Here is a 16,204-nt window from a genome sequence, read left to right as displayed (position 1 = left end):
ACCTTTTTAGACTAAGCCCTTAACCATGTAAAAATATACAGGTGGGGTAGACTCCGGATTGGTAAATCCTGGGGTCAAATCAAGCCCTATATAGTAGAAGAAGAAAAGACATGTTCATTATTTACCTTTATATAGAGCAGAAGCTATATATTTATATATGAGATTACCTTGAGATTTCTGAGATTGTAATATGGTGGAAAACGGGACAAGTTGTATATTGTATATCATCCAGAACGGGGGAAGAGTGGAATAATATGTCTGGATAAGAGGATAAATCATATTTTATAGGTGATCCACGAAATCTTATACAACAATGGATAGACAAAAAGGGAGACCATTACCTTTTCAAGATAGTTGATGGCCGAATAAGGGTATATTTAGGTAATTTAACTCTTAAGGTAAAGCCAACCAGCCTAAAGGGAATATATATTTTTTTTTTATTTAAATATATATATTGTGTTCTCCTTTATCTAAAAACATGTTGTATATGTATTTGTAAGTATAAAGAGCAACTTACATCATCCTAGTAAATCGCCCAGGTTATGGGTTAGCGATATTTGTTTGAATCATATTCATGGAGACTGATTGATTCCACTCAAAAAACAGCAATAGTCCCCCAAAGATTTTTTGGAAATCAAAACTGAAGGTATTCAGGCTGTAAGCACAATATTTGTCCGTTAGTAATGTTAAAAAGTAAAATAAAATCTAGGATGCGCCGATGACCGGTCACTTCCTGGTTCTCGTCACTTCCGGTTTTAGTGACGAGTTCCTTGAGGCGTGCGCACCGTCGAAACGGGAGCACGGACGTAGCGGCGTCTGTCATGACGTCGCTCAGGGAGGAGTCTCCTCCCCTCGACCCCCGGCTCCGGATTGGCGGTGTGGAGGGCGCTCTATTTAAGGGTCAGTCTCGCCGACCATCAATATGGCGGCGGGACATGCGGCAAACACCAAACATATCAGGTATTTTTCTGGCAGATTCCCTCGAGACTTTATTTTACTTTTTAACTTTACTAACGGAAAAACAGTGCTTACAGCCTGAATACCTTCAGTTTTGATTTCCAAAAAATCTTTGGGGGACTATTGCTGTTTTTTGAGTGGAATCAATCAGTCTCTCCATGAATATGATTCAAACAAATATCGCCAACCCATAACCTGGGCGATTTACTAGGATGATGTAAGTTGCTCTTTATACTTGCAAATACATATACAACATGGTTTTTAGATAAAAGAGAACACAATATATATATTTATAATAAAAAAACATATTCCCTTTAGGCTGGTTGGCTTTACCTTAAGAGTTAAATTACCTAAATATACCCTTATTCGGCCATCAACTATCTTGAAAAGGTAATGTTCTTCCTTTTTGTCTATCCATTGTTGTATAAGATTTGGTGGAACACCTATAAAATATATGATTTATCCTCTTATCCAGACATATTATTCCACTCTTCCCCCGTTCTGGAGGATATACAATATACAACTTGTCCCGTTTTCCACCATATTACAATCTCAGAAATCTCGAGGTACTCTCATATGAATACAGGCATACCCCGCTTTAAGTACACTCACTTTAAGTACTATCGCGAGTAAGGACACAGCTTGTTCAGCTTGGCATGACACTACTCCCGGTTTTTAACATTGGCGTCTATAGGATATCTTGGTCAACTTGACATGGCACTGCTCCCAAACCATAAGTGACAGGGATACCAAATTTGGAGCACAGAGAGGGGACCCAGGACTACAAAATATCTTTTTTGTGGCTGGCCAGCTTGCCAAGGTAATCTACTATGTCATGATCCTGGATCCCCTTAACATGCTCCCCAAGCTTGGTGTCCTTGTCACATGATTTGGGTGCAATGCCATGTCAAGCTGACCAAGATTTCCTATGGAGTTAGTGTATTTACATGCATTGAGAAATGAAAAAAGGTATTGCTTCACTTTAAAGCGGGAGTTCCACCCTGGGAATAGTTTTTTAATAAAAATACCCCCGGGACAGTCAAGGCAAGTACATTCCACAATGGCTAGCCTCTGATCTGTCCCGGGTTGCACTTACCTTTTAGGACAAATACTTACCTTGAAAAAGTATTGTCCAGCGCTGCCATCTCAGGTGTGGGCAGCTTGAAGCCAGCGCGACCCTCTTCTGCGTCCTCTTCCGTCTTCTTCGGTCCCACGATGCACTGCACCGGTCCCGCCGTCACTTCCGGTGCACGCGTCATCCCTCCACAGCTTTTGGGCATGCCCAGAAGCGGTTTAGAAGGGAATGACGCGCCCGCCCCGGAACTGATGTCGGGGCCGGTGCAGGCGCAATGATTCCTGGGAGCGATGACGTTCAGCTCCCAGGAATCATTGCAAAGCCAGGAAGTGACGGGCCGTGGCCGCCGAGGGAAGGAAGAAGGAAGTAAGGCAAGTATATTTTCTTCTCTACGAGGTAAGTAAAAAAAAAAAAAAAAGTGATTATCCATTTGTTTTTCAGGTGACCCGGAGCGAGAAGATGGAGGTAAGTATAAATTTAGGGTGAAACTCCACTTTAAGAAAATTTTCGTTTTACATACATGCTCTGGTCCCATTGTGTACTTAAAAGTGGGGTATGCCTGTATATAGCTTCTGCTCTATATGATGGCAAATAATGAACATGTCTTGGTGATTATCATTCTTTTGTTCTACTATATAGGGCTTGATTTGACCCCAGGATTTACCAATCCGGAGTCTACCCCACCTGTATATTTTTACATGGTTAAGGGCTTAGCCTAAAAGGGTCTATACTATATATGTACAAGCCAGGGTAATCTTTCACTCTTTATATCTAAATAAACCATCTTTATCTGTAGAAGGCAAATTATAATGTCGATCCATGCCCACTGACAGTTATTCATTTACTCACTTTTTCATCAATCTTGCCATAGACCCTTATTTTTTTCGGTGTCCACTATGCTCGCCTGGGAGACGTTGGCTACACCCTAGTACAGGCGTGTTCCCTACACAGCATATAGACTTCAGCATGAATGTTATTTTGCTATGTTTGCTATCTTGATACTAATGAATGTTCTGTTTACTTTAAGAAACTTCTGTTGTATAAATACGGTCCTGAAGAAGCACGCTGCGAAACGCGTAGACCCAAATATCAGATGTGACTATGTATCTTATGATGTGATTTCAAATAACTGTGAATTTATAATAATCCACACTATTTTCCCATTCTCGTTAGGAGAATAGTCTTGGGTTATTCGTTTTTAAACAAAACCACTGTCTTCACACGTCATACATGTTTTGTCTAGACACTTTGTCCTCTCAAATAATTTTACTGTAACTCTATTTTGTAATAAAATTATGTTTTAAGAGAATTTGTGAGTCGCTATGATTCATTTCATGATGTGCCTTAGAAAGTCCAGTCTTCTGTTTTTGGGATGAACCAATTTGGGTCTTGGTTTTCCAGCCCATGATTCCCCACAAACTCCCATTTTCTATATTACTTTGGATGATGGCACTAGTTGGGTAGTTCAGTTTTCCTAATAGACATAAAAACATGTCTCTTCAAACAACCGCTGCGCTCAAAACCTTGCAGCCAAAAGGAAAGTATCCGAGGATGCCATATCAATTTTGTAAAATTTTGTTAAAGTTTGCACAGACGACCAGGTCGCCACTTTGCACACCTGAGCCACAGAAAGTATGATGGTGAACCGCACAAGAGCCACTGACAGCTCTAGTAGAATGAGCCCTCACAGGGAAAGGAGAAACCTGATTTCTTGATTGAATAGGCCTGAACAATAGTCTGTCTGATCCATTTAGAAATGGTTGCAGCGGACACAGTCAAACCCTTCCGAGGCCCCTCGGGAAGGACAAACAGGGAATCAGACTTCCTAAAAGACTCCGTGGCAGACAGGTAAACCCTGACTGCCCGGACCACATCCAAAGAATGCAAGGCAAATTCCTTGGGATGCGTGGGAGTCGCACAAAGTGAAGGTAGAACAATTTCTTCGTTGAGGTGGAAAGCAGACACCACCTTGGGTAGAAAAGACTGACTGGGTCGCAAGACCACTTTATCCCTATGAACAACCAGATAAGGAGAGCGGCAAGACAGAGCCACCAATACCAACACTCTGCAAGTAGAAGTGATAGCCACCAGAAAAGCAACTTACAGGCAAAGCTATTTATCTGATGTTCTCAAAAGGGAGGCCGTTGTAAAATGGACAAAACCAAATTCAGGTCCCACGGAGGCAAAGGAGCCTTCCTCGGGGGAGCCAGATGACGCACCCCTTGAATAAAGGTGTGAATCAAGGAATTAGTAGCCAAGGGACGCTGACAGAAAATGGCTAAGGTCGACAACTGACCTTTGATCGCCGACAGGGAGGCTCGACAATCTGCAGGAGGACTGCGTACCAAGACCGACGAGGCCAGTCTGGGGCCACCAGAATTACCTGCAACCAGCGGAGGAACCTGGACAGCAGTTGAATCGGAGAGAAGGCATAAATCAGCAGATACTGGTGCCAGGGCACCACCAACGCGTCTATGGCGTCCGCCAGAGGATCGCGGGTTCTGGCCACGAACCTTCCCACCGTTTTGTTGAGACGGGACGCGAACAGATCCAAGTCCGGTGTCCCCCTCCAGGGCACATAGGAGGCGAAATACCTCCGGATGCAGGGACCATTCCTCCTGGTCCAAGGACTGGCAGTTTTCCCATTCCCGGAATGTTAACCGCTGAAATCGCTGGAAGTGCGTCCTCGGCCCAAGACAGGATTTCGGCCACTTCCTTGGCCTCCCGGGCACTCTTGGAGCCCCCTTGATAAGCCACCGGCGTGGCGTTGTCCGCCTGAATACGAACCGGGCGAATCTGTAGCCGAGTCGCCCAATGGAACAAGCAGAGCTTGATTGCTTGGATCTTCAAGTTTATCGTGAGGAATCCTCCGCCGACCACGTCCCCTGGGCACAAAGTGTGTCCAGAACTCCACCCCAACCCGACAGGCTGGCATCCATGGTAACCAATGTCCACAGTAGAGGCAGAAAGGATTTGCCTCGTTTTAGAGCGGGTGACCGCAGCCACCACGAAAGGTCCATCCTCGTGAGGAGGCTCAACGATATCCTCCTGTCAAAAGACTGAGGCTTTCTGTCCCACCTGGCAAGAATCTCTGCTTGCAGAGTTCTCGTGTGAAACTGAGCTAACGGGATGGCTTTGAAGGCCGAAACCATCAGACCCAAAGACCACATGCCGGTCCGTAGAGAGGAGAGATCGTTGTCCCTGAGGGACCTGATCTCGCCCTGCAGAGTCCGAAGTTTCTCCTTCGAGAGAAAAACCTTTGCTTGAGCGGAGTCCAGGACCATCCCCAGGTAACCGAAACAAACTGACGGAGTCAGTGCCGAGTTCTGAAAGTTGATGGTCCACCCGAACTCAGAGCGTCTGAACCTTGACCGTCCGATTGCTCGCCAGAGAGGCATACGAGCTCGCCCTCAACAGGAGGTCGTCCCAATTACAGAGGACCGCAATCCCCCTGATGCGCAGCAAAGTTAGCACTGGAGCCAAAACCTTGGTGAATACCCTGGGAGCCGAAGCGAGACCGAAGGGTAATGCCACAAATTGTGGCCAATGTGAAGCAGAGATACTGCTGATGACCTTCGTAGATACGGATGTGCAGATACGCAGCCTTTAAGTCGATGGAAGCCAGAAAAACCCCTGGACTCAAGATGCCACCACCGACCGGATGGATTCCATCTGGAACTTCTGCACCTGCACAAGGCGGTTCAGAGACTTGAGGTCCAGAATTGGACGCACTATTCCCTCTTTTCTGGGCACCGTGAACAGGTTGGAATAGAACCCGTGAAACTTGTCCCGCTGAGGGACCGGCACAATAACACCTCTTGCAAGAAAATCTTGCACCGCCCCCTTGAGGATCTTTTAAACGATCGGGAGCCAGACAGATTTGATGGAAAGAACCTGTCTGCAGGGCAAGATCGAAATTCGATCTTGTACCCTGAACGAATCAGTTTGTGAACCCACCTGACCCGAATTTTGGACAACCAGGGTTCCTGAATAACGCAGAAGTCCCACCACCCCTGAAACGGGTGAGGGTGTCCCTTTAGGAGGAAGACTGGGCTGTCGCACCGGACTGACCGGCCTTGGGCTTCCCGGACCATGGCTGCTTGTGACCGCCTGTGGCCTTGAAGGATTTATCTTTTTCCTGGGCCCCTGAGGCACGAAAGGACCCACGATGAGCCTTGAAATAAATTTCCCTTAGACTTTTGGGGCAAAAGGGTACTCTTACCACTCGTAAGACCTCTGTTCAATTCATCTAAGGTATCCCCAAAAAGTCGATTACCCACATAAGGGACAAAAGAAAGCCTTTTTGGAAGTGTGGTCAGCCGACCAACTTTACGGCCAAATAGAGCGCCAGATTGCGACCCCAACCGCAGACAACCTTGCGACCAAAGGAGCCTCGTCCAAGGCCACATCAAATAGGTACATCACGGCCTGGGCCATTTGACCCACCAGGTCAAGGGTAGTAGGAGAAACCGACTCCGTCCACAAGGTGCACCTAAGCACCTTAAACCATTCCGCGACCGCTTGAGAAAACATCACCGAAGCAAACACAGGTTTGAGGAGGGAGCCCGATACCAAATATATGTGCCTCGTCCGTGGCAACGAAATCAGGCTTTGAGTCAAGAAGACTGAGGGCATCAACCGTTTTGGAGCAGTGCGTTCAGATCAACCGAGGACGCAGCGGTCGTAAGTGCAGCATATAAGGAGGCAATGGCAGAGGATTCAGGGGTTCCTGAAGCACCAACCAGGTCTGTGGGGAATTTGCTATCCAGGGACTCCCATTTGCAATTAAAAACATTTTTAGGACACTGGCCCTTTAAAAAATTGGTGGTTCCCGCGGTCCACACCGCCAATGGAGACCCCTTTAAAACAGCTATAGCAAAACAAAGTACAGTTTTGCAGGGAAATGCCAGAAAAACAACCAAAAATCAGCCACACAGTGTCAGTGTACTTGTTCTCACACACGCTGCTGCAGTGAATGGAGAAGTGAAAATGAAGAGACCCCATGCACTAGAGGCCGATCTATGCCCTGAGCCACAATGTAATGGATGCCTATAGAAAATAAATGGGGAGGAAGCACTCGCAAAATGGCCGCCACCACAGTAGGCGGCCACCAACAACAAAGATGGCGCCCGAACCGGCGCATAAGGCAGAAAATGGCTGCTGCCCACACAAGGAAGCCAGATAGCCTGCCCTCACCCAAAATGGCGGACCATCTGGCACCAAGTCAGTGCAAACCCAGGGAAACCGGCCACCGCAGACATGTAACATGCCCGCCCCCCCCCCCCCCCCGCAATCCATCCATGCAGTGTGCGGGGGTAGGGAGGTAGGGACCGCCTAAAATGGCCAGGGAGGGGGGACACTAGAGACCGCAATTTTCTGCCTTCCCCTAGGAGTGGGCCCGCATAACACCCCCACAGACAACAGTACCCGGGGACAGAGGGGGTAGCGTCACTCACCATACCACGGATCACGGGCTCCGTTTCGATACAGAACACCTCCCACCCCGAGTGGGGGTGCCGTCAGCCAGGAAGGGATGCTAGCAACACACAGGCGCCAAGTTGAGACATCCCGGCGAAGATGTGGTTCTCAGCAGGCTCGTCCCCATCCTCAGAGGCACTGTCGAGGCGAGGCCTGGGCGTACCAATGACCTGCGACGTTCGTTGGAAGACACCGTAAGGATCTATATTATCCAGTGCGAGGCCCAGCTCTGTCGCTTGTAGTCCTTCCAGAAATACCCCTAACTAGCGATAGTGAGAGAGGAAAGAAATAAAGAAAAAAGATTTTTTTTTAAAGAAAAAGACAAAAAAACAGACATAGGTCCCAGCAGGTAAACCTAGGTCCTACTCCTATGCTAGGCAGCCTAAAAATGAAGAGCAGCACCTAGTGGCTGATGGGTAATGGCTGAGGGACAACCCCCTAGAGATGTGTCGTGTGTAAACATTTTTGTGGTCAACCTTTTCAATGCCTAGCCTACTCTTGCAGAGAAGCGCATTACCCACTCGTGAAGGATTACTGAACGGGCTGCGACTGTCAGAGGACGTAACAGAAAAGGTGAACTTCTGCGTGCAGAAGTGATAGCCACTAGGAAGGCAACTTTCTGCGACAAGGAAAGCAGAGAAATCTGCCTAATATTCTCGAAAGGAGGCTTTTGAAGAACAGACAAAACCAAAATTTGGATCCCACGGCGGTAACGGGGATCTCAGCGGAGGAGCCAGATGACGCACCCCTTGCAAGTACGACAAACTATTAGCAGCCAACGGACATTGAAGTAAAAAGCCAAGCCCGACACCAGGCCCTTGATAGTGCGCAACGCCAGGCGCTGCTCAACCCCCTTTTGTAAAAAGGCCAAAACCCTAGCTATAGAGAACAAGAGGAGGGTGCAGCTGCAGCGATTCACACCATGAAATGTACGATTTCCACGTGCGATAGATCTTCCTAGATGTCGACTTCCTGGCCTTCAAAAGGGTAGGAATCACTGAACCAGAGAGACCTCTATCCCTAAACACCTTGCTTTCAACAGCCAAGCCGTAAAAGCCAGCGACTAAAGCAGGATGGAAGATCGGTCCTTGAGACAGATCTTCCCGCAGAGGAAGATGCCATGGAGGATCCACGACAATTTTTACCAGTTCTTTAAAAAGGCCAGAGGATCCCGAGACCTGGCCACAAACCTCTGAACTTTCCTATTGAGACGAGACGCAAACAGATCCAGATCCCCCACCGGGCACACAGGAGATGAAACCCACTTGGATGGGGGGGGGGGGGGGCATTCCCCTTGATCCAAAACCTGACCACTCAGGTAATCCGCTTGCCAATTCCCCACACCCTGGATGTGGACCACGGAGAGAGCCGGAACATTGTGTTCTGCCCACAACAGAATCTCGGCCACCTCCTTCGCCGCCAGGGCACTCCTGGTGCCCCCTTGGTGATTGATGTAAGCCATGGCCGTGGCATTGTCTGACTGAACCTGAACCGGAGAGCTACGTAGCTGACTCGTCCTGTGAAGCAGGCAGAGCTTGATCGCTCTCAGCTCCAGAATATTGATCGGCAAGGAAGACTCTTCTGTCGTCCAAGTTCCCTGGGCACACAGCTTCCCCAGCACTCCACCAAAGCATCCATGGTGACCACCGTCCAAAACACCAGCAGGAAGGACTTGATTTGACACAGGACAGGTGACTGGAGCCACCAAGAGAGCCGACTTTGTGAGATGGTGCAACCGAGACTTAAGGTCCAAGGACCGAGGATCTCTGTTCCATTTTGCCAGAATCTTTCTGCAACTCGTGTGAGATCATCAGACCCAGGGCCCTCATGCAAACCCGCAACGAGGACTGATCGGTCTCCATCAGAAACCGAACCGCCCGTTGCAATGTCTAAAGCTAGTCAGAGGGAAGGAAGATCCTCGCCAGAGCAGAGTCGAGAATCAGCCCCAGATAAGTGACCTGCACGGAAGGGTGTCAGGGCAGATTTTTGGAAATTGATCGTACACCCGAATTCCTGAAGGGTCTGAATGGGGATGGAGACTTTGTCCAGCAGATCCAAATGGGAGACTACTCGCAAAACAGGAGATCGTCCAGATATCCAACAATGGCGATACCTTGTCGAGGTAACGGGGCTAGGAAAACTAGGGGCTAGGAAAACTAGGGGCTAGGAAAACTAGGGGCTAGGAAAACTAGGGGCTAGGAAAACTAGGGGCTAGGAAAACTAGGGGCTAGGAAAACTAGGGGCTAGGAAAACTAGGGGCTAGGAAAACTAGGGGCTAGGAAAACTAGGGGCTAGGAAAACTAGGGGCTAGGAAAACTAGGGGCTAGGAAAACTAGGGGCTAGGAAAACTAGGGGCTAGGAAAACTAGGGGCTAGGAAAACTAGGGGCTAGGAAAACTAGGGGAGCCAAGGGGAGACCAAAGGGTAATGCCACAAATTGAAAGTTATTCTCTGCCAATCAAAACGGAGGAATTCAATGATGCCACCACCGACCGAATGGACTCATTTCAAAACTTCTGCACCCTGCACAAAGCGGTTCAGTGCCTTGAAGTCCAGGATTGGACGCACTTTGCCCTTCTTTCTGGCCATGGTGAAAAGGTTTAAATAGAAACATTGAGCGCGTTCCTGCAGAAGAACAGGCAATCACACCTTCTCGCCCAGCCTTCTGCAGATCGTTCAAACACTCCGGATACAGGTGAAGATTCGACTGAAAGAACCTGCCCCCTGGCTAGGACCAGAATTCTATTTTATACCCGGAGCAAGTCAGTTTGCGAACCCAATTGTCCTGAATGAAGGAAGTCCAGGGTTCCTGAAAGATGCACAGACGTTCCCCCCCAACCCTGAGACGGTTGAGGACGCCCCTTCATGCTGAAGAAGACTTGTCTGCAGCACCGGACTGACTGATCTTTGGCTTACCCCAAGGCTTCTTAGTTCCCCCAGAACTTCTGAACGGCTTACCTTTTTCTTGTGCTCCGGAGGCACAAAAAAAAAAAAAAACGTTTATGAGCAGAAAAAGGGGGACCCTGCTTAGTACGGGGTGTCTTACACTTGGAGGATTGAGGAAGAAGAGTACTCTTCCCGCCAGTCAGGCCCTTGATCAACTCATCCAATGAGTCACCAAACAACCGTTCTCCCAGAAAGAGATCAGCTAGGGCTTTCTTAGAAGCTTGGTCAGCCGACCAGCTCTTCGTCTAAACCATGCCTTTTAAAACAATGCCCACGGCCAAAACCCTGGCCACCAGGGGAGACGCATCCATAGAAGCATCACACAGGAACACCAGAGCCTGGATCACCTGGTCCAACAGCTCGGGGTACAAAGGCTCCCGCAAACCCCTAATCCATTCCCTCACCATCTGTGAGACTAACAGACCCAAACACCGGTTTCAAAATGGAACCTGCCAGCACGTGAAGATGGCTGGAAAGAGATTCTATCCGCCTGTCCACTGGATCCGTAAAAACTGGGAAATCCTCCACAGGCACAAGGGTAGATTTGTTTAATCTGGAAACCGGATGGTCCACCTAAGGCAGCACCTGGCAACAGTTTGAGACCTTTTCAGCAAAAGGATACCGGTATTTAAAGCGTTTTGACACCACGAACATGTGCTTAACGTGCCACCATTGGTCATTCACAATATTGTGAAAAGTGTACAGACGGGAAAACCTTGTCAGCTTTTGGAGACTTCTGAGAGCCTAAAGCCTACCAGTGTGGGCTCAGCCAATTTTAAGGTATCCCATACTGAAATAATCAGGGCTTCCACTAATACGCGTTCCCACGCTGCAGCTAAAGAGGACAGGTCCTCTTCACCATCTGACTGCGAGGACAGTAACCCCTCAGGTAAAGGGGCATAGGGGGGGGGGGGGCGTCCAGGGCGACCCCATCAGCCTCTGAATCAGAGTAAACCTCCATAGTTGGAAAAGGCAGCTGCCGTTTTCAGTTATCAATGTTTTTCATGACTAAACTTGACAACTTTAGTCGCCAGGCTTTTCAGGGCTGCTGAAATGGCGGCCAGCGAATGCGATCTGGACTGTCCGGGAGTTGCACAGAGTGGGTCTGAGGGTGATTGCACAGTTTGGGACATCATATTGCAATTTGCAAAAAACAGAGTACTGTCTCTTTAATAGAGCCGATCGCGGTATCCACCACCGATCTGCAAGGAACCTCTTTAAATTAAAAAGAGCAGGAAAATGCCCGCAGGGACCCCAAGTACTTCAGACAAACAGTCGTCCTGATTCTTCAAGCAGTATGTAAAAAGACAGGAAGTGACCTCGGCCAGTAGCAGGAAACAAATGGACAGGAAGGAAGTGATGTTGCCTGAGGAAGGTCACACTGCCCAGCATAGTACAAGGGCTACACAAAGATGGATGCCCTAACATATCAATAGGAAGCTACAGGGACAATGGCAGCCCTATACAAGTCTACGGGGAAAAATTCACATTGCCCAAACTTAAGATGGCGGCACCCACAGTGAACCATGAGGCTAGGGACCGACACATGAAGGCCCCAGGAACCACAACAGGGACCAGCAAGCCCAAGGTACCATGTCAACCCCCCCCCCCCACAGGGTGCTTCAGACACAAAGCCACCGCAGGGACAGGAAGGTGGGAGGGGGGGAGAGATAGGACACAGACCAGGCAGGGATCTTTTGGGAGGCACAAATCCCAGTATCCCAAGAAGAGGGCCCACATCCCCCCCCCCCCAAGGCCAGCAGGGCAAAAGGGGGGGCACATTTACTCACCATACCATGGAACAGGTGGGCTCCGTTCCAGGCAGACTGCCTCCCACCCAAAGTGGGGTGCTGCCAGCCAAGGGGTACACTGCGACTCAGTGCGTTCCAGGTTCTCGCGTCCCAGCGAGGCATCCGCTCACAGGCTTGTCCCCCTCCGGAAAAGGGGGACTGTCGTGGCTAGGCCTAGGTCAGAACTATAACCTGCTCACGCTCGTAGGCCAGACTGGGGGGGGGGGGGGGACCATAAGGATCTAGATTATCCAGTGCGAAACCCTAGTCGGCATCGTTGCTTGTAGATCACCAGGAGAATTCTTCCCTGAACACTAGCTAGCGAGTAAAGAGAAATAAAAGTAAAATATTCTTAAAAGAAATAAACTGAGACCGGAGTCCCAGCAGGAAACCTAGGTCCTACTCCTCTAGGCAGAAACAAACTGATGTGCTGGGCTGTGGCAATGGGGGGGGGGGGGGGGGGTTATGCCTGGAGGGACAGTCCCTAGGGGGTGTACATTCAAATATACTCCTGATGGGAGGAGCATAACCCATGCAGCTCATGGAAATGAGGCTGTGTGTCCATGAACGATAGACAAATTTTTAACAAAGGTTCCCTTTAAAATAAAAAAAAATAAATAAAGCAAGCTAAGACCGAAGTCCCAGCTGGGAACTAGGTCCTACTCCTAAACTAGGCAGAAACAAACTGAATCCTTTAGCAGAGGTGAGTGGGTGTATGCCTGCAGGGACTGCCCCATAGGCGTGGTAAAGATTTTTCCTGCCTTGTGTCCTACTCCTGTAGGGGGCAGCATAACTCAATGGTCAAGAAGAATATGGCGGTGCGTCTGTCAATGAATAAAGGAGAAATCAGATTTTTTTTTTTACTTTTTTTTCATTGGATGTTATTAAAAGCAGAAAGTAAAAAAATATATATTTTTTTTTTTTCAAAATGGTCAGTCTTTATAGCACAAAAAATAAAAACCACAGGGGTGCTCAAATATTACCAAATAAAAGCTCTATTTGTGGGCAAAAAAAATGACATTTTATTTGGGTACAGTTTCAAACGACTGCACAATTGTCAGTTAAAATAACGCAATCTTGTTTCGCAAAAAAATGGCCTGGTCAGGAAGAGGGGTAAGTCTAGGGCCAAGCATTTTTACCTTAATGCACTCCCTGAATTAAGGTAATTTAACAGCTTGTTGTGTTCCCTCATCTTTCTATAACTCAATTGATCCACTGCAGAGCTGTATCTCTTCTTTTTCACACAGGGACCCCAGCAGCTCCTGCTGCTGTCAATTAAATGCTAAGGAGGAAGCAGAGGCTGGGGACAATCCTCGCTGCGTCTATGGAGCCCAGCTCCATAGACACACAGCTCGGGAGCAAAACACACACGTGTGTGACCCCATAATAAGTGGCTTGCTATGGGGGCACACGGAGAATAGGAGGCCCCAAGATCTCTGGTGTGTGCCCCCTGAAGAGGAGGTCCGGGTAACACTTTGAAGCTATTTACTATCACTTTAACCACTTAAGCCCCGGAGGATTTTACCCCCTTCCTGACCAGGGGGTATTTTGCGATTCGGCACTGCTTAACTTTAACGGACAATTGCGCGGTCGTGCGACGCTGTACCTAAACGAATTTGTCGTCCTTTTTTCCCCCCACAAACAGAGCTTTCTTTTGGTGGTATTTGATCACCTGTGCGATTTTTTGATCATGTGCCAACAAAAAAAGAGCGTCAATTTTGCAATATTTTTCACATTTTTTTATATGAAATTCCCCAAAAAAAAAATGTAAAAATCTAAATTTAACATTTTCGGCCAATTTGTTTTATGCGTATTTTGATTGGTTTGCACAAAAGTTATCGCATTTACTAACAAAGGGAAAGATTTTTGTCATTTTTGTTTTTGTTTTTTTTTTTAATGCGTAATGGCGGCGATCTGCGATTTTTTTTGCGGGACTGCGACATTGGGGCGGACAAATCGGACCCTTGACTGACATTTTTGACACTTTTGGGGTTAACAGTGACATTTCTACAGTAATCAGGGCTATACATATGCACTGTTACTGTAAAATTACACTGGCAGTGAAGGGGTTAACTTTTTTTGAGAGGGAGGGGCTGTGTGTGTCCCTAGGGGCGTGATTCTAACTGTGATTGGCTGTGGCTTGGGCTGTAGGAACAATGATCAACGGTCCTACATAGTAGAACCGTGTGATCATTGTTTCTACACAGGGGAGAATGACAGGCGGCTTGTTTACACTAGCCGCCTGACTTTCTCCCTCTGCAGCGGCGATCGCAGAGTGACCGGCGGACATCGGGTCCGCCGGTCACAGGCGCGGGGGGGCCCGTGACCGCGCGGGGGCGCTCGCTCCCTAAACCCTCACAGGCTAGCGACGTAGATCTACGTCACTTTGCCTGTGAGGGGCTGACTGCCGACGTAAATCGTCGTTAGGCAGTCGGCAAGTGGTTAAGGAGGACCTCTAGCCTCTTATCCACTGAGTTTTTTACTTCGGATTATCTTCTGCAGGGGCCATGTTCAGACAAGAGATGTCAGGGTCTATTACTGGGACATTCCACTTTTGCAAGATACTGTAAGATATTACTGTGCAAAACATTTAGAGTAGGAGAGTAAAAATATACTGATGAGGCCAGTCACTGAATACAACAGATCCCACAAGAGAGCTGACTATTAAAGGTTTTGGCTTTTTCAGGGATTCCATAGTAGATACATTTCGCTGGGAAGCCTCAGTCTGCTCTAATGCCAAGCAAGAGTGCACAACATCAATAACAGCGCTAGGGTTATCCTTATATATGGATATTTCAGCCAAAGGCATCTCATTCTGATCAGATACCTCTGAAGGAGAGGGCAATCTTCCTCATCTACCACCTCCACAGGACACATTCTCCTCCCAAGGTGCAAATCCAAGTACCAACACAGAAAGGAGACTGAGAAGGCAGGCTTGTGACCCCCTGGTAAAAAAAGCCTCCTTTAAGACCTGAAAATCTGCCCATGAAGTCAAGACATTATTGTAGAAAATTATTGATAAAGAGGAGGAAGTATGTTCAGCTAACAGGCCAGATAAGCCAGGGAATTAAACTGGTGACAATCAGGATAGACTTTCTGGGCCAGATCACCACGTGAAAATACAGTAAAGAAAAACAAAACTAACGCAGCCAATACGGCTTTCAGTTGAGCAGCATTATCTACTTCTAGAAAAAAAGTTTGGGTAGAATTTGTTTTTAATATGAATACCTTTGTTTAAGGCATGCATACATTTGTTAAACAGTTGTTTCCAAGGGGAACAAAGTGGCTAAGTGGTTAGCACTTACTGCCTGGCTTTACTAGGGTTGTCTGTTGGAATCCCAACCACAGCACTAGCTGATTTGAACTTGCATGGGTTTCCTCCCACACTCCCAAGACATACTGGTAGGTTAATTGGATCCTGTCTAAACGGACCCTAGTCAGAGGGGCAAGATTTATATTTCCCATTGAGTAGTCCAGGATTCTGTGTGTTAGGATAAACATTTGACTTTCCCAGTATGCTATCCAAGGCATAGATGCATACACACACTACTCCTTAAACCATGGCCATAAACAGAATAAGATTCCACCACCCAGGCTACACATCACAGATAAACGAATGTCTCGTATGAAGGAATGCCCCTGCCATCTGTAATACCTGATCAGAATCTGCATCTGACTGGATGCAGCAACTGTTTAGACAACAGTTTTCAGCCATGTAGATTCAAAATTGTACTCTAAGGAAGGCTGGGCTGGAAGGGGCCGTTTTACTGGTTATATCATCAACCTTTCCCATTCTGAAATATGCACACTTTTTATAGTCAGTCTAAAATTACTACAGTCTATCCCTAGAACACACACACAAAATACAAACAGTTGTATTGTACTAGCCATGTAATTACTTACCAACAGGTTCAGAAATCTCCATGCCTGTAGCAGCATTGGAACCTAGAAGAAATCAA

At 47.6% G+C, this 16,204-nt stretch overlaps 1 protein-coding gene across 2 annotated transcripts in view; it reads right to left on the bottom strand.

The window, feature by feature from the left end:
* GSPT1 (G1 to S phase transition 1) overlaps nt 1–16,204 on the bottom strand; it is a 673,262-nt gene that overhangs the window by 540,328 nt on the left and 116,730 nt on the right. For both annotated transcript variants that reach the window (XM_082261298.1, XM_082261299.1), the window contains one exon: nt 16,149–16,190. In XM_082261298.1, coding sequence (XP_082117424.1) covers nt 16,149–16,190 — 42 coding nt within the window. The remainder of the gene's footprint in view (nt 1–16,148; nt 16,191–16,204) is intronic.

This window comes from Pelophylax lessonae (assembly GCF_965119305.1).
Source record: "Pelophylax lessonae genome assembly, chromosome: 6".
NCBI lineage: Eukaryota > Metazoa > Chordata > Amphibia > Anura > Ranidae > Pelophylax > Pelophylax lessonae.
The sequence above is the reverse complement of the archived record's forward strand: the minus strand, read 5'-3'. Positions and strand labels throughout refer to the sequence as shown.